The following is a 19856-nucleotide window of genomic DNA, read 5'->3' as shown; positions in this document are numbered from 1 at the left end:
CTTTTCACATATATATGTATGTATATTGGCTGCCGGTTTTTAAAAACAAGACTGCATGACAAGCAAAATTTTTTCGAAGTTTATTTTATTTCTAATTTTTGAGCAGGCCCGCGCTCCTAATTCAGCCGTAATAATTGTTGGTACACATTTCGATGCCGTTGGTGAAACGATTTCCGCACAACATGCAGAAGAGCTGCAGCAATTAATCCGAGAAAAATTTATAGCCATACCAGATGCAGAGAAAATTGGTCTACCCAGAGTAATTGACTCAATAGAAATTAGTTGCCGGTAAGTGAATAATTTGAAGATCACAAGGGTTTTTTTACATAGTACAGGTTTACAAGTATGATATGTATGAGAAGGAAACAATTCCTTTCTCTTTCTAACACACTGCCGTTTGACACTTCGGTCAGTGTCAAACTATTGTGGAACTCAGTGGAACCTGCGTGGAACATGCCTTTGACACTGAACGAAGTGTCAAAATTACCGGGGTTGCTGTAGTGGAAAGTTTGAAACCGAGTTCGACTGCAATAATCCGTCCAAAAATGTGGAAAGAGAAATGAAAAACGCGTTTTGTCCTGTTATCAGTAGTCCAAAGGCGAAAAAGTATTCGAATTATTGGAATTATAATACCTCCCCCGAGGGTTTTGGTCGTGCAATCGTCCCCGGTAATAAAGTATCACAGTTTGTTAATTAAAATTGTCCAAAACATATGGATTTTAAAGAGAGATGTAATTAAGTGCTCGTTTGGAAGTAAATAAGGATATTTCTTCTATTCTAATTTTACGATAAATATTTTGCGCAGTTTTCGTTAGCAGCTACTACACTTTTCTTGGACCTAAGAAGTACAACAGTGCCAAATAGCATCCACAAAAAACGAACAAGAACAAGCATTTTATCAGGTGAGCGTGGCTGTGTATGTGCTTGCTGCTACATATCCTACTTGTAGACCTGTACTATGGTTTTTTTATTCTTCCTGTATCTATACTTAACTGAATGACGTCTTCGGCAATAAAGAAAACCAATGAAAACTAGATTTACACATGTATGTGCGAATATTTTACCGGGTTTATCCTTTATATAAAATGACTCAATGATCGTGATAATTAATAAAAAATAATTCAAATTCAGAAATTTTGGTTTTGCGTTTTATAGCATATCTCCACCTAGAGCTTTAACTGTAAATATTTACTAAATCTCATATTTCAACCTGCACTTTCTCCACTGAAGATTTATTTGACATATTATTTTTTATTGATTGATTGATATATTTATTTAATAAATGGATTACTTGTAATTACATTGATGATATTTACAAAATTTTAGGGATCTGCATTACAAAATCTGTACGTTTTCTTTTGAATGATTTTATATTTTGCTCTTGTTTGATGTCTTCGCTTAATGTATTGAATATTCCAAAACCTTTATAAAATAGATAATTTGGCGATGATATTTTGCTATACTTCTGTAATCTTAGGTCTTCAACGTTTTTCAGCCGATATGATTGCACTTCTCCAACATAGAGGACCTTCTCTGATATGTAGTCTGGTATTTTCCGGTAGTAGTCAGGTATACAAACATAATTGTATTCAGATCCAATCATATCAACCATATTCAACCATTTGAGTGTATCAAGCATCGGCTGTGCAGATGTATATCTACTACATTTTAATATTATTCGCATAGCTCTACTCTGTAGTTTTTGCATTCTATCAATTTGCGAATTACTGCAACATGAATACAGTATAGTTGAACTATTGTGTTATACATTTTTATTGTATTTAACACAGATAAGTTTTTTCTAATCCTTCTCAAAAAACAAAAAATTTTCCTATTTTTTTGCACGCGTTTTCCATGTGAGAGGAAAATTTAAGACCTTTGTCGATCATTACATCGAAGCATTTAATGGTATCTACTTTCTCAATCAGTTACCCGTTAATTTCGATATTCTCCTCACTGTTCATATTAATTTCCATCAGTTTCGTTTTTTGGTCTTTTAATTTAAGTTTATTCATTTTTAACCATGTACATACTTCGGCAATGCCTTGGGCTAATTTATTCTTACACTCTCTCGGAGTTTCACCGGCATATAACATAGCTTCGCTGTATTTTAACACATTGCCTAAATCGTTTATATTGTGGCGAATGTTTAAATTTTTTTTATTTTTATTTTATTATCTTTATTCATTATTATCTTTTGAAACTTACATGATTAAAGAAATTCCTATGTATACATAAATAAAAGTTTCAATAAGATAATAGTTAATGGTGTTAGTGTTCCTATATGAGAACAGAATAACAGAGATAACACCATTTCCTAAAACACATATAATCAATTATTGCATATTGTGGGGCGCAAAACACAAATCGTATAAAAAATAAAGAAAATGAAATTAAAGTTAAAATATAAAATTAAATTTGAAATAAAAGTTGTAAGTAGATTAAACATTAATCAAATGATTCATTAAACTAATACAAAACTAGTAAGTAAATACCTTCCACTGATTAAAAAAAAGCAGTTTATATGATAGGCCGCAACAGAACATCAATATCATCATGCTTTAAACCGAAAAGCCACAATTTCACCTCCGTTAAAAAACGGTTATCTTTCTAATGATTTGGATTTCTATAGGAAGTTTATTGAAAACCATACAAGATACTATGGTATAGAAGTTACGATACAGGGTAGTTCGAGAGGAAGGAACTACTACATTTGAACGGGAACCCCGCTTCTTAACGTGTGTGAGGTATATATTGGACTATTTAAATATCCACACCTCATACAAATTTTTTTTAAAACTTTATAGTAGTATAAGTGTCTCACAGGAAGAATATTAAGTTACTGAAAAAGGTTCATGGAGTGCGAAAGACGGCCAGCGTTACAACATTAAAAGTGGACGAATTTTAGCAGTATATGGACTCCCCCAACAACTAATACCATATTGTAATTTAGACTGTATTAGCCCGTAGTACACGACCTTCAGAACACTGTTTGAACATAATTCTTTTAGACGATAAAATAAACGAACAGCTGATAGCAGATACAGCTTAATTGCAGAGATATGCGATACTTAACATGAGGCTCTTGCTCAACACATTTATGACTATATAGTTTCTGACGCATACAGCTTTCAGAGTGAAAAATATTAATCGCCTTGCCAAGACTAAAATACATTAATTTTGTCTTATTACTCACAATGAGCTTATGATTAGCAAACCACTCTCTTAGCAAGTGCACGTCGTGATTAATATCCACTAAAAGATTAAAATTATTACCCGATCCATATGCAATCGCCAAATCATCAGCAAATGCTGTAACTTTTCCTTTGAAAAGCAGTGAGAATAGTGAGTTAATATAAATCAAAAATAATATTGGCCCAAGCACTGAACCTTGAGGGACACCCAAGTCCGTTAGTCTAGTTGAGCTTAGAATATTAGCTACTTTCACTCGTTGCCTTCTTAAAGTTAAATAAGACTTAAACCACTCCAAAACTTTACCCCGGAAACCCGCAGAATTTAATTTATTTAAAAGAATATTATGTTCGACAATATCAAAACCTTTTGTTATATCCACAAAGAGGCTTGTACAATTTTTTTGCCATCCATAGCCTTATATATAAAAGAGCAGAATTCAAGCAGAGCATCTTCAGTAGAAGCTCCTGCCCGAAATCCAAATTGCATTGGACTGAAATAATGATTTTTTTCTAAATAAGCCAAGACTCTACACTTCACAGCTTTCTCAAAAACTTTCGAGAAAGAAGGCAGAAGAGGGATAGGTCTGTAATTATTTATATCTTTTCTATTCCCTTTTTTATAAAGTGGTATAACTATAGCATATTTTAGATCAGCTGGAAATACACCTGCGACTATACTACAATTAAATATGTGCCTTAAAATGTCTACAACATAGAGAGCAATTTTTTTTTAAATACGGTTCGATATATCATCATTACCAGAGGAATCAGTATTTTTCAATGAATTTATCAATCTTAAAAACTCTGAGCCGGAGCTTGGCTCAAAGAAGAAACTGCCACCAGGAGTAGTGACTTCGGGGAACATTGAACTATTGTTACAAGAGCAGTTTATAGCAGTTGGCACGGAACCTTTTCCCAAGGTAACGAAAAAATCATTGAACTGGTTAGCAACGTCTAAGGGGTTAGAAACATTCACCCCGCCGATATCTAAAATAATTGATTCAACTCGTCTTTCTGTATTTCGATTCAGAATATTATTAACCACATTCCATTCTCTCTTGAGGTCACCATTCGCAGCAATCAATCTGTTTTTATAAAAGGTATCATGCTTTGCTCGAGTTTCTTTAGTTAGATTGCAAGTCACACGCTTCTTCAAACGGATATTTGTTGGATGTTTGCGACACTTTTTATGCAATTTATTTTTAATCTTAATTTTCATAAGTAGATCTCGTGTTATCCAGGGTTTAAGTTTAACTTTCGCTATTTTTGAGGAAGTGGCGAAACTGTATTTAGCTAAGTGGGCTTTAACCCTTTCGTCCCGAGTGGTACACATATGTACCAGCACCTCAATATACCCTAAAAGCTTTTAAATACAGTAAAAACGGTATATAATTGTACCTTCCGGTAACCTTGAATGTTGATGAAAGTGTGGTTAGTAAAAGTTTAACGGCTGCCTTTTCATGCACGTGTTTATGTTGCGGAGTGTGCCTTGTTTAGTATTTTTTATCAAAAAAAGTGGTAAACTAGAAGTGTAACTGCAAACTTTCATAATATTTTGGATCAAAAATCCTACCAGAATACTTACTTACTTACTTAATTGGCGCTTAACCGTCTACAAGGCGCGGCAGTCGCTCCTTCGCTCCGCCAACCGGCGCCAATTGGTCACACCAAGGGAGTTTAAGTCGTTTTCCACCTGGTCCTTCCAACGGAGTGGGGGCCGCCCTCTACCTCTGCTTCCATAGGCGGGTTCCGATAGAAACACTTTCTTGGCCGGAGCATCATCTTTCATTCGCATAACATGGCCTAGCCAGCGCAGCCGCTGCGTTTTAATTCGCTGGACTATGTTGATGTCTGCGTATAGCTCGTACAGCTCATCATTAAATCTTCTTCGGTACTCGCCATCGCCAACGCGTAGAGGTCCATATATCTTTCGAAGAACTTTTCTCTCAAAAACACATTCATCTGCTGTTGTCATGGTCCATGCTTCTGCCCCATATAGCAGGACGGGTACGATAAGTGACTTGTAGAGTATGATTTTCGTTCGCCGAGAGAGGACTTTATTTTTCAATTGCCTACCTAGTACAAAGTAGCATTTATTGCCAAGATTGATTCTTCGCTGGATTTCAGTGCTGATGTTGTTGTTAGTGTTGATGCTGGTTCCCAAATAAACGAGGTCCTTTACTATTTCGAAATTATTGCCAAGGCGCATATGCACTGACTCTTTGCTCGATGACAGCAGGTACTTCGTTTTGTCCTCATTCACCATGAAACCCATCTTTACCGCTTCTTTTCCCAGTTTGGAGTAAGCAGAACTAACAGCGCGGGTGTTTAGGCCGATGCACAGTGTTTCGTGTAGAACAAGCTAGCTGGACAAAAACAAAGTTCTTATTCGAAGAAAAGTGTAATGAGAAATGAAAGAAAACAAACAAAATAACGGGATTTTTGCTTTTTTTTGATATTTTTGCTCATATATATTGAGTAATTGGAGTAAGAAGACAGGAGTGGCCGTAAAATGCATTGATTAATTTGCAAAATTCTTGTTGAATATTAAGATTCATATTTCTTTTAAGTGAACACTTTTACATAATTTTTTTGATGGATTCTAAGCTCGAAGGTAAGTAAAAAATTTTAATAGTAATTCTTTCACAATAAGAGTATTTTCAATATATTTAACATTCCGTTATTAAGAAGAAAAGGTATTTTTTCTCTATATTTTTAACTTTAGGAACAAAAAAGTTACATACATCCGCGGACATCCGGGCTAAATTTTACATATGTTATAGTCGCAAGTATTCTCTAATAGTCGAAAGAAAAAACCATTGCGAATTCTTTGCACATCTATTTTAAATTTTTTTTTTTTGTAGATTTAGTTATCTCTACATATCAATTAGGATGTATGTACGTACCAGCTCCTACGAGATATTTGAACCTTTAAAGCTGATCTACAAACGGCAAAACCAATTCCCTGGTACAGGGAACAAACACGTAGCCATAAAACATACAAAAATAAACGCGCAAGGTCAACAAGATCACACCAAAAGCAAAAAGGCGAAGATCATTGACTTCAACCTGTCACAACCTACCGCACCAGTCACCAAGGCATAAAAACAGGTACATACAATGGATTGATGAAGATAAACCAAAACCAGGTTTCGGCAATACCAATGACGGCAACACTGCTCGTAGGTTTTTCGAAAATTCTGAGGCTAGTGCTGAGATTACGGGATTGGATGTAACGCTCGTCAAAATATTCGACACTCTTCTTCGCGCATTAGCATCTGGGTACAATATAAATATCCAAAAATTTGAAATATTTACGGTCGAGACTAAAAAACTATACATAGATCTCTATCCATGGTTTAATATGCCTGTTACAGTTCATAAATTCTTAGTGCATAGTACTGATATTATAAAATCAGCAATTTTACCTATTGGTCAACTTTCCGAGGAAGCACAGGAAGCCCGTAACAAAGATTTGAGACGATTCAGGGCTGATAACACACAAAAGCAGTCTCGTGAAGCCACGAATAGAGATCTTATGAATATGTTGCTTATAACATCGGATCCTTTAGTTAACAGTTTTAGGGAGATACCTAAGAAAAAATTTAAAAGTCTGACTTCAGAAGTCTTAAACTTACTGTCCCCCGATAATGTTGAGGAGTCAATAAATACCCCAGTTGTTTCAAGCTTTCACAGTAGTGTTGCTGATGTTCATGACTATTACACAAGTGACTCATCCAATGAAAGTGATGATAGCGAATAATAACATAATTATAAAAGATAACCTACCCTATAACTTTTTGTTGGATCAGGTTTTATTCAATTTAAATCTATTGTCTTTTCTACTTTATATGATACTTTACTTTTAAGTTTTTGTAATAAGCAATTTTCACATAATTAATTTAATTATTTACATTGTTATTATTATTATTGTAATTCACTTTTACATTCCTGACTGGTACTATAAAATAATTCTGTAAAAATTGTAGTGCCAGGACAAATACTCAAATAAATACAAAATATGTATGTACATATGTACAGTCACTCAAATAAATAAGTAGACACCCCTTTTTGGATAATTCTTACAATTTTCGCTTTCGCAAATTTATTTTAACTAATTTCCTATAAGAAAATTTGTCACGATCTATAACAAAAACTAAATTATATTTAAAAAATTCGACGAATTTTCATAAAAAATTTTCATTTTTTTTTTCCGAATTTTTAGAATTTTTTAGAGTATTGAGATTTGTATTCCATTCAATTTAAGTACAATAAAGTAATATTCTTAAGTCCTTTAAATTTTTTTGGATCTATGTCACTTATTCACATGAGTTACTGTATATGAACCAAGCAAATGTATGCATATGAAGTAAAATTTTGGAAAAAAATAAAAAAAGGGACATATGGCTGAAAAAATGACGTAGTTGTAATAAATGACTGCATATGAAACGGAAAATCTCATAAAATAATTTTGTCCAGCTAGCTTGTTCTACACGAAACACTGTGCGATGATATCAATGTTATCAGCAAATGCCAGTAATTGCACGCTTTTGTAGTATATTGTTCCAGTGCTGTTAAGTTCTGCAGCTAGTATAATTTTCTCCAGCATCAAATTAAAGAAATCGCACGATAGGGGGTCACCCTGTCTGAAACCTCATTTAGTTTCGAACGGCTCGGAGAGGTCCTTCCCAATTCTGACTGAGCTGATGGTGTTGCTCAACGTCATTTTGCACGGCCGTATAAGTTTTGCGGGGAAACCAAATTCAGACATAACGGCATACAGGCAGCTCCTTTTCGTGCTATCGAAGGCGGCTTTAAAGTCGACGAAGAGGTGACGTGTGTCGATTCTTTTTTCACGGGTTTTTTCCAAGATTTGGCGCATTGTGAAAATCTGGTCGATGGTAGATTTACCAGGCCTGAAGCTGCACTGATAAGGTCCAATCAGCCGGTTCACGGTGGGCTTCAATCTTTCGCACAATACACTTGAAAGGACCTTATATGCGATATTAAGAAGGCTTATTCCACGATAGTTGGTGCATTTTACAGTATCCCCCTTCTTGTGGATTGGGCAAAGAACACTTAGATTCCAACCATCGGGCATGTACTCTTCCGCCCATATTTTGCTAAGAAGCTGCTGCATGCGCCTTACCAACTCCTCGCCGCCGTACTTGAATAGCTCCGCAGGCAATCCATCAGCGCCCACGGCCTTGTTGTTTTTCAATCTGGTTATTGCTATTCTAACTCCGTCATAATCGGGCGGGGGGACATATATTCCATCATCATCGATTGCGGGATCGGGTTCTTCATTTCTGCGCGGTGAATTGCTGCCTCCATTTAGCAGAACAGAGAAGTGTTCCCTCCATAATCTAAGCACTCTCTGGACATCAGTTACAAGGTCGCCGTTTTCGTTCCTACAGGAGTTTGCCCGGTCTTAAAACCTTCTGTCTGTCGCCGTACTTTTTGGTAAAATTTTCGAGCGTTATTCCTGGTGGCTAGCAGCTCAAGCGCTCGTTTTTAACGTAGCCCTGTAGGCAGCGTCTTTTCTTTCAGTTGCAACGCGGCATTCTTCATCGTACCAGTTGTTTTTCGTGGTCGCCGGTAACCAATTTTTTCCTCGGCGGTAGTACGAAGTGCTTTGGAAATATGCTCCCATTGCTCCTATATTCCTTCAGGATGAGTTGTGCTCTCAGAGAGCAGGTGTGAGAGTCGAGTTGCAAAATCATTGGCAGTCTGTTGTGATTGAAAAGCTTTTCGACGTCTAGCTTTCCTTGTGTTTTTTGTTCCTTGGTTTTAGCCGCGTTGAGGTGGGTGCGTATTTTGGTCCGAGTCGATGTTAGGTCCTCGGATCGTGCGCACATCTAAAACACTGGAGGCATGCCGTCCGTCTATCACAACGTGATAGATCTGATTGCGAGTATTTCGATAAGGAGACAGTCATGTAGCTTGATGTATCTTTTTATGCATGAACCCCGTGCTGGATATGACCATGTTTCGAGGACCGGCAAAGTCAATCAGCCTCAGTCCGCTAGGAGAAGTTTCATTATGTAGGCTGAACTTTCCGACTGTAGGGCCAAAAACACCTTTGCCCACCCTGGCGTTAAAGTCACCAAGCACGACTTTTATATCGTGACGGGGGCAGCGCTCGTATGTGCGTTCTAATTGTTCATAAAAAGTGTCTTTCACCTCATCGTCTTTCTCCTCTGTCGGCGCATGGGCGCAGATGAATGATATATTAAAAAATGTTGCTTTTATTCGGATAGCGGCGAGACGTTCGTCCACAGGTGTGAACGCCAGAACTTGGCGACAAAGTCTCTCTCCCACCACGAATCCGACGCCGAAACTGCGCTTATTTGTATGGCCACTCCAATATATGTCACAATTTTTGATCTTCTTTCTTCCTTGCTTCGTCCAACGCATTTCTTGGATGGCGGTGATTTCAGATTTTGCTTTGACGAGGACATCAACCAGCCGGGCATCTGCACCAATCTCATTCAGGGAGCGGACGTTCCAGGCGCATGCCCTCAATTCATTGTCCTTCAAACGTTTGCCATGGTCGTCATCAATAGAGAGGGGAATTACCCGAGGCTTGTTGTTACATATATTTCTTTGGAGTATGGTTTTACGTGGCGGGTCCCAAGCCCAGCGCACAACCCGCTCAGCGGGGGTGAAAATATTACTTGGCACGTTTATATAGCGAGCCGCTTGCTCCAAGACAGACGCCCGCTTGCAGACGCACCGAGAGGTGTAAAGACGCTGCCGATGAAATCTCCCCGGCTAGCCCTTAAACCGATTATGTCAGAGTGGCCTAGCCAGGTTGTCGCCTTCTCACATTCGTTTAGCGGCTACCCAGAGGATACTTGGCCGCAAGCGACCGCCAGTAGTGAGCTGCTTGAACCTACCAGAATAAAGGTATCTAAATTTGATGCTGTATCTGATTCGTATTGAAAATTTATTGGGTACCAGCAGAAACGATGGTATGTTGACAAAGTCTCTTTCAATCCAGGCCGAAAATGCATAAGAGGTCGTTGAGCTAAAAGGAGCTAGAAAGCATAATTGAAAGTATGCCAGATTTTTCTGCCGATTCATCAGACGACTACTAACCAAATGGAGATACAACAGATTCTTCTATTTAATGAAAGTGACGACGAAATGGACCTTGAAACTAAAAGCGAGAGTGACCACAACCAAAATGATTTTGAGCAACCTTCCCCATCTGAGTCTGCAGCAGTCTAGAAATTGTGTGACTCAATCTGAGACTGATAATAATCGCATTCTTGATTGAATAATGCCAAACGACTCATGCTTCACTGCCAAAACTATTCCACCAGAAATTGTATTTGTGACATATATATGGTCCCTATGTCCAAATTATATTTTTCAGCACCTAGTAAGCCTCAAAATGCATCAAAGTCTTACTATGTCGAAGTGGCAAGACACAAAAGAAGTGTTGATAATGACTAATGGTTATAAACCTTATATGACTAAAATTACAAAAAAGATAAGTCAGGTCATCAAATGAAAAATGCTGTCCAAAGAAATTGCATTGTATCGACAGAAAATGGGCGGAGTTGATCCGGCTGATCAATTCACAAGTCTCTACAACCATGATGGAAAGTCTTCCAAATGGTGGAAGAAAGTCATTTATACTTCCCTTGGTATGCGTACAGCAACGCATGGCTACCTTACAACGATCCGAGGCGTAAAAATGAGAAAGTTCCTTATCTTACATATGTTTTGAATCTTGCTGAATAATTGATTGCAGAAGGGAAGAAGACTGCAGGATTGCCATTACCAAGAAGAGGTACTCTTTCCAAGAAGAGAAAACATTTTGGCTCTGCCTGTCGAAGTTGTTACTGGAAGACATTGTAGTCGTTGCGCGTTAGTAAAAATTCAAACGAGAACAAAAACTATTTGCGAAGAATGTAATGCTCCATTATGTAAAGATTGTGTCAAGCTGTATCACACAAAATAAACAAATATTTCTTTATATTATAACGATAACACTAACTGGTTGTACCTGTTGGTACATATGTGTGCCTTTTAAAAATGCTATTGGTACATAGAAGTACCACACCTTCCCTTCCCTCTACGGCCTCCCACAAACATATGTTCTTGCTTTTTCATCTGATATAGTGTATATTAATCGAACCCAGGGTTTTAAGTTCACTATTTTTGTTGGAGAGAAGAAATTCGAATTCAGGGACGAAAGGGTTAAGCGTAGTCATAAATAAGCTATATGCTCTAGATACATCCTTTTCTGCGTAAACAGTTTCCCATTTTTCGTACCGAAGCGATTCGCACAGGGCGTTAAAATTAATTTTTTTAGTGACAGTCATTCTCCTGCTATTACAAATACATTCATTATTTGGACAAGTTATGATGGAAAGTCTTCCAAATGGTGGAAGAAAGTCATTTATACTTCCCTTGGTATGCTTACAGCAACGCATGGATACCTTACAACGATCCGATGCGTAAAAATGAGAAAGTTCCTTTTCTTACATATGTTTTGAGTCTTGCTGAATAATTGATTGCAGAAGGGAAGAAGACTGCAGGATTGCCATTACCAAGAAGAGGTACTCTTTCCAAGAAGAGAAAATATTTTGGCTCTGCCTGTCGAAGTTGTTACAGGAAGACATTGTAGTCGTTGCGCGTTAGTAAAAATTCAAACGAGAACAAAAATTATTTGCGAAGAATGTAATGCTCCATTATGTAAAGATTGTGTCAAGCTGTATCACACAAAATAAAAAAAATATTTCTTTATATTATAACGATAACACTAACTGGTTGTACCTGTTGGTACATATGTGAGCCTTTTAAAAATGCTATTGGTACATAGAAGTACCACACCTTCCCTTCCCTCTACGGCCTCCCACAAACATATGTTCTTGCTTTTTCATCTGATATAGTGTATATTAATCGAACCCAGGGTTTTAAGTTCACTATTTTTGTTGGAGAGAAGAAATTCGAATTCAGGGACGAAAGGGTTAAGCGTAGTCATAAATAAGCTATATGCTCTAGATACATCCTTTTCTGCGTAAACAGTTTCCCATTTTTCGTACCGAAGCGATTCGCACAGGGCGTTAAAATTAATTTTTTTAGTGACAGTCATTCTCCTGCTTTTACAAATACATTCATTATTTGGACAAGTTATTTGCACACCGATCATACAGTGGTCAGAAACTCCAAGATCAAAGTTCATACCAACTAATTGGCTAAATTTAGTATAATTGAAACGTCCATAAATATGGTCTATGCAAGTGCCGGAATCAGGCCGGGTAATGCAATTAACATACGATGTTAAGCCATGACTAGCTAACAGTTCGAGCTGACTATCTACTGCAGTAGTGCTTCCTAATAAATCAACATTGAAATCGCCTAGTATAACAGGATTAGATGATTTTTCCTCATCTAAAAAAGTTGAAAATTCTTCATGAGAAATTTGATTTCGAGTGAAATCTATAAACACAAACGAAGCTAACAAGTTCCATTTTTATATTTAAATCTATTTTTAAAATATCAGCACTTGTCAGGCAAATACGTGTAACTTTACACTCGCATTTATTATTTATAAAAACTCCTACGCCACCCACAGAGTATGAATCATTAGCGTTCTCGAAAAATTTGTAACCAGGAATATGGTAATCGTTTACTTCATAAGAGAAAATCCAAATCTCTGAAACAAAAACAATATCCGGCAGATAATTAAAGGCTTCAAGGTTCAAACATAATGAACTAACGTAGACCTCTTACATTTTGATGTACAACAGTTAAAGTATTAGACTCAAATGCTAAATGATTTAAATCATTTATGATATTAATGGAAGAGCTGTCGTCTATAAAACATGAAATATTATTCATTTATTAAAAATTAAATACAATAGGATTATTAAATGCTAGGCAGAAATATCTCTTAGATCTTCAAACGTTTTAATGACAACAGCTTTATCATTTTCTTTTTCATAAGTAGTATTGACTTGCTAAACCATAAATACTTTAAGTGCTTTTCCTTTTTAACCTTCTTCGCAGCTAGATATAATGCACGGGTTTATCTTGTTAAACAATTATTAATAAAGATATTTTTTTTATGCTAGAGCTAGTATCCGAAAATAGTGAAGTATTAAGTTTTTTCTTTGCAGATCTTTTGGCCATCATAATTTCCTTCTTTTTGTCATTTGATTTAAGTTTTACCCAAATATTATGCTTTACGCCGTTAGCCGAAGAAGAAGATGCTTTTACGTTAACACGCTTCATGGAGAATTCCTCAATTTCATCCTCCGAAACTGCCACATTTAATGCATCACTGAAAATTTTCATTACACACACCTTCGCATTTTTATAGTTAGTAGTTGGCACACCCACAACTTCAATTATATTTTCAAGTTGCTTCTGAGCCTCATAACTAAGTTTACTCTCAAGCTTACACACTTTGATTTTAAGTTCTTTGCTTTCTTCTTTTATTTGATGTATTGTAGCGAGCATGGTTCAATTATGTACAGGTTGGCTCATCTCATCAGCTGATTTTATTTATGTCATTGCATGGTCGAAGGCAGGCATGCTTAACCAACGAACCGATATCATTTCGTTACGATAGTTAACGTTAATAAACGAAACAAAGTCATTTCGTTTCGTTTATTAACGTTAAGAACGTCAAATTAACGAAATGATTTCGTTTCGTTTTCTGCCATATCAAAACGAAATCAAATCGTTTATGTTGATTATTAATTTCAAACTATGCTGGCAAAGCTGATTGATGGCGGAGTCATTAAAGGTGAAAGCATTAGCTGAGCTGATTGCAACTTTTCTCATTAATTTTGACAGTACGAACATTTCTCAGAGTATTTTTGACATTACCACCAACAAATTACACAAACAAATTACATAGAGTTTGTGTGTGTATGTGCGCTCGTTGTTACCACCTTACGGCTTCACCATGGCTATAGCATTGCCAGCACAATTCAAACATAAAGTATCACGTTTTTGTTAACGTTTTTAACCTTAACGAAAGCTTTTCGTTTCGGTTAAAAACGAGATACAATTTATCTTGATAATTTCTTTATCGATAATATTTCGAAGTGTTTCAACGGAAACGGTGGAAATTTTTTGATAAACGATTAGCTTAACGTTAAGGTGCATCCCTGGTCGAAGGGATTGTCAAAAGGAGATGGCAAACTCAAAATGAAACCAACACATTGGCAACATTTTACTTACACATACAAAATCTGCCAAGTTTTATGTTTCCATTCCATACCATTCGCACCAACACCAATACACAGATTTTGACAATTTGAACAGACATATTTTGTTGCTTTACAGATGAGCCAAGCTGTATATAGTTGAACCATGGTAGCGAGAAAGTCAACGTTCATTTGTTTTCAGTATCTCATCATATAAAAGCTGAAGAGTTACTTTACTTTCGTTTGCATTATTGTTTATTGTTTTGTTTATTTCTTTGTCTGCTACACCCAATTCTTTCCGCTGCTCGCGCGACATCATTATGCTGTTAGTAAATAATCACAACAACAAGTAAGGAAGGCTAACTTCGGATGTAACGGAACAATACATACTCAGCTGAGAGCTTTAGAGACAAAATAAGGGAAAATCACCATGTAGGAAAATTAACCTAGGGTAACCGTGGAATGTGTTTGTATGACATAGGTATCAAATGGAAGGTATTAAAGAGTATTTTAGAAGGGAGTGGGTCATAGTTCTATAGGTGGACGCCTTTTCGAGATATCCCCATAAAGGCGGACCAGGGGCGACTTTACTTGACAATTACTGGCATATGCTGATGACATTTATATCATCGGCCTAAACACCCGCGCTGTTAGTTCTGCTTACTCCAAACTGGAAAAAGAAGCGGTAAAGATGGGTTTGATGGTGAATGAGGACAAAACGAAGTACCTGCTGTCATCGAGCAAAGAGTCAGCGCATATGTGCCTTGGCAACCACGCTACTGTTGGCAGCCATAATTTCGAAATAGTAAAAGACTTCGTTTATTTGGGAACCAGCATCAACACTAGCAACAACATCAGCACTGAAATCCAGCGAAGAATCAATCTTGCCAATAAATGCTACTTTGGACTAGGTAGGCAATTGAAAAGTAAAGTCCTCTCTCGGCGAACGAAAATCATAGTCTACAAGTCACTTATCGTACCCGTCCTGCTATATGGGGCAGAAGCATGGACCATGACAGCAGCAGATGAAGCGGCTTTGGGAGTGTTCGAGAGAAAAGTTCTTCGAAAGATTTATGGACCTCTACGCGTTGGTGATGGCGAGTACCGAAGAAGATTTAATGATGAGCTGTACGAGCTATACGCAGACATCAACATAGTCCAGCGAATTAAAACGCAGCGGCTGCGCTGGCTAGGCCATGTTATGCGAATGAAAGATGATGCTCCGGCCAAGAAAGTGTTTCTATCGGAACCCGCCTATGGAAGCAGAGGTAGAGGGCGGCCCCCACTCCGTTGGAAGGACCAGGTGGAAAACGATTTAAACTCCCTTGGTGTGACCAATTGGCGCCGGTTGGCGGAGCGAAGGAGCGACTGGCGCGCCTTGTTGGACGGCCATAACCGTTTAGACGGTTAAGCGCCAATTAAGTAAGTAAGGGGTGACTCTAAAATGTGTTTTTACGATATGGGTATCAAATTGAAGATATTGATGAGGGTTTTAAAAGGGAGTGACCCTTAGTTGTATATGTGAATGCGTTTTCGAGATATCGACCAAAATTTGGACCAGGGTGACCCAGAACATCATCTGTCGTGTACCGCTAATTTATTTATATATGTAATACCACGAACAGTATTCCTGCCATGATTCCAAAGGCTTTTGATTTCGCCCTGCAGAACTTTTTCATTTTCTCCTACTTAATCTGGTAGGTGTCACACCCATTTTACAAAGTTTTTTTCCAAAGTTATATTTTGCGTCAAAATACCAATCCAATTACCATGTTTCATCACTTTTTTCATATTTGGTATAGAATTATGCCATTTTTTTAATTTTTCGAAATTTTCGATATCGAAAAAGTGGGCGTGGTCATAGTCGGATTTCGCCCATTTTTAATACCAAGATAAATTGCGTTCAGATCAGTACGGGAACTAAGTTTAGTAAAGATATATCGATTTTTGCTCAAGGTATCGTGTTAGCGGCCAAGAGGAAGGACAGACGGTCGACGGTGTATAAAAACTGGGCGTGGCTTCAGCCGATTTCGCCCATTTTCACAGAAAACAGTTACCGGCATAGAAGCTAGGATTGGTAAATTTTTGTTCGACTTATGGCATTAAAAGTATTCTAGACAAATTAAATGAAAAAGAGCGGAGATCAGTACGGGAACTAAGTTTAGTAAAGATATATCGATTTTTGCTCAAGGTATCGTGTTAGCGGCCAAGAGGAAGGACAGACGGTCGACGGTGTATAAAAACTGGGCGTGGCTTCAGCCGATTTCGCCCATTTTCACAGAAAACAGTTACCGGCATAGAAGCTAGGATTGGTAAATTTTTGTTCGACTTATGGCATTAAAAGTATTCTAGACAAATTAAATGAAAAAGAGCGGAGATCAGTACGGGAACTAAGTTTAGTAAAGATATATCGATTTTTGCTCAAGGTATCGTGTTAGCGGCCAAGAGGAAGGACAGACGGTCGACGGTGTATAAAAACTGGGCGTGGCTTCAGCCGATTTCGCCCATTTTCACAGAAAACAGTTACCGGCATAGAAGCTAGGATTGGTAAATTTTTGTTCGACTTATGGCATTAAAAGTATTCTAGACAAATTAAATGAAAAAGAGCGGAGCCACGCCCATTTTGAAATTTTCTTTTATTTTTGTATTTTGTTGCACCATATCATTACTGGAGCTGAATGTTGACATAATTTACTTATATACTGTAAAGATATTAAATTTTTTGTTAAAATTTGACATACAAATTTTTTTTTAAGTTGGCGTGTTCGTCATCCGATTTTGCTAATTTTTATTTGGCACATACATATATAGTAACAGGAGTAACATTCCTGCCAAATTCCATCATGATATCTTCAACGACTGCCAAATTACAGCTTGCAAAAGTTTTAAATTACCTTCTTTTAAAAGTAGGCGGTGCCACGCCCATTGTCCAAAATTTTACTAACTTTCTATCCTGTGTTATAAGGTAAACCCACCTACCAAGTTTCATCGCTTTATCCGTCCTTGCTAATGAATTATCGCAGTTTTTCGGTTTTTCGAAATTTTCGATATCGAGAAAATGGGCGTGGTATAGTCCGATTTCGTTCATTTTAAATAGCGATCAGAGATGATGAGGAACCTACATACCAAATTTTATTAAGATACGTCAAAATTTACTCAAGTTATCGTGTTTATGGACGGACGCACAGTGGCGCCTTTTGAGTTTTTTCTTTGCAAAAATCATAACTTTTGAACCAATGAAGATAGTTTAAAAATTTTAAATGAAAATGAAAGCTAATTATTTCAAGTTTTATTGTGTGAAAGCTCAGAATGTCACAGATACAGGGTGCTTCAAAAAAAATTCGTCAAAGTCGAAAATTGTTAGAAAATTGCAAAAACAAAATGTTTTTAGTAAAAAATAAAAAAAAATAAAATGAGATTTGTCTTATAATGACGTATTTAAGCATTAAATAAGATAAACTAATGATTTTGATAAGATAGCGTGGCACTGCGCACTTATGATAAAAAGTTGTATCTAAGTAGTCACGTAATCAATAACTACCAAAATCGATAGACGTATTGTTTCTTTTAAATGGCAATACTCTTTTAAAACTTAAATGTCCGTTTTTGGTGCCACAATAACAAGGTGCTTCAAAATTCATCGTAAAATTTTAGGTTTTTTTTTTTAATTTACAAGCTAAATATGTATTTTATTAATAACTAAAAGTTATTGAAAGTGGTTCAATGAAATTTTATTTGAGCTAAAGATTAAACAGCCAACGAATTTTGGAAAAGGGGAGTGGCACTGCCCATTTATGCTAAAAAGTTTGATCTTAGTAACCGCTTTACCCATTTGTACCAAACTCGATAGACGTATTGATTTCTATAAAAATTTAATACTCGTTTGAAGGGGAAATGCCTAAGCTTTAAAATAAATTTGATAAACTTTAGAGAAATGCAATAACGAAAAGTATATATTTATAAATTACTAAATTAATTAATTCTTTTATTTGAAATAAAAAATTAACTTGTACATAGATATCTTATTTTTCAATAAAGTAACAAAATTGATTAGTAAATCTCTTTTTCATTGTTGCGATAAGAAGTGAGAAACTTATTTTATCTTAACATAGTCATCGTCACTGGAACATATATCTAACAAAGCAACCATTTCTGAGCTATACGCATCTGTAAGATCTTTTTGTGTTCCTACATACCTCATAGATGATATGACTGGATCAGAAGAGATAGCTAACATGTTGAAAAGGTCTTCGTTTTGTCTAACTCGTGATACTTTGCAGGTGTTCATACATCTATATCTTTTGTAGTCCTTGTTCTTAGATTCTTGAGCTTCTTCAGACAATTCTCCTAATGGTAAGCACTGGTACTCTATTAAATCTTTTCCATGTGCTAAAATTTTATGTACCGTTGGTGTAAGTTTCTTCTCAGGATACTTTTGATGCAGCAACTCTGTAGTTTTAGATGCATATTCTCCAAATTTGGGTCCATTAACTGGTTCATGGCAGTTTAAATTATTTAAAATTACTCCCAATCTTTTCACAATATCTCTATCAACTCCTGTTATGCGAGCAGTTACTTCATCGTTTTCAAAAAATCTTCTTGAGGAGTTACCATCATTTGTATTTCCGTATCCATACTTTGGACAGTCAACTCTAAGGCCAATCTCTTTATAGAATGCATCCTGAATTATTTTTGTCTCCTGTTTTGTTTCTCCTTACATGTTGTATTGTCGGCGAAAACTTCTCCTTGTTGTGGTAGTGTATAAGCCAGCTTCAAAACAAATTACATACATCTTATCCTAGCATGCAAAGGGGATATTCCATACTCATAATTTAGTTCGTCAGTTATTGAATCATCAAGATTTTCAAGTCGTTTTGGCTCTTCTTACAAATTGGACATTTCATTGTAGATGTCGTATTTGTTATTAAGTTCAAAACTATTCCATCGACCATTGTTAGAAGAAAATCATGCTTCATTGTAATGACATTCCCCTCTTCAATTTCAATTATTGTTCGTTCTAATTTGGCAATTTGATTTTTTATATCACTCACTGTAGCTTTTATGAGTTCCGAAGACTCCTTCTCTTATTTAAATAATATCGGGCGGCACAATATAGTTGATGACGGAAGTGGATTTTTCAATATTCTGAAGCTTCATCTTTCAGTCGTAATGGAACAATAGAAGCCATAAACATATTACCATCTGTAATTGTTTCATTGTCTACATTTATTCTTTGTTTATATGCGCTTTGTACTGATGATCCATCACAGCCCCACTTAGTTATCAATTCTAGCTCCTTTGGCAGTGATTTCAACTTTCCTTCAGTAAAACTTTGAAGGAGTCGTGTAGACGTATGATCCATTAAGTTTTGTAGCTCAATTTCAGCTGATACTTCGGTCATTTTGGGACTTAGAGGAACTGCTTCTTTGTTGGCTTGAGTAATTTTTTTGTATCCAGGTAAAATATCGGCTTTACGTTGCAATAATGA

At 36.5% G+C, this 19856-nt stretch overlaps 1 protein-coding gene across 14 annotated transcripts in view; it reads left to right on the top strand.

The window, feature by feature from the left end:
• The window catches only part of Lrrk (Leucine-rich repeat kinase), a 255882-nt gene that overhangs the window by 111192 nt on the left and 124834 nt on the right, over positions 1-19856 (top strand). For 12 of the 14 annotated variants that reach the window (XM_067763702.1, XM_067763700.1, XM_067763698.1 and 9 more), the window contains one exon: positions 80-288. The exons of 1 other annotated variant lie outside the window; for it this stretch is intronic. In XM_067763702.1, the coding sequence (XP_067619803.1) occupies positions 80-288 (209 nt within the window). The remainder of the gene's footprint in view (positions 1-79; positions 289-19856) is intronic. One more of the 14 variants, XM_067763694.1, reaches the window with a different exon arrangement.

Source organism: Eurosta solidaginis, chromosome 1 (assembly GCF_040869045.1).
Source record: "Eurosta solidaginis isolate ZX-2024a chromosome 1, ASM4086904v1, whole genome shotgun sequence".
In the NCBI taxonomy this organism is placed as follows: domain Eukaryota; kingdom Metazoa; phylum Arthropoda; class Insecta; order Diptera; family Tephritidae; genus Eurosta; species Eurosta solidaginis.
The sequence above is the reverse complement of the archived record's forward strand: the minus strand, read 5'-3'. Positions and strand labels throughout refer to the sequence as shown.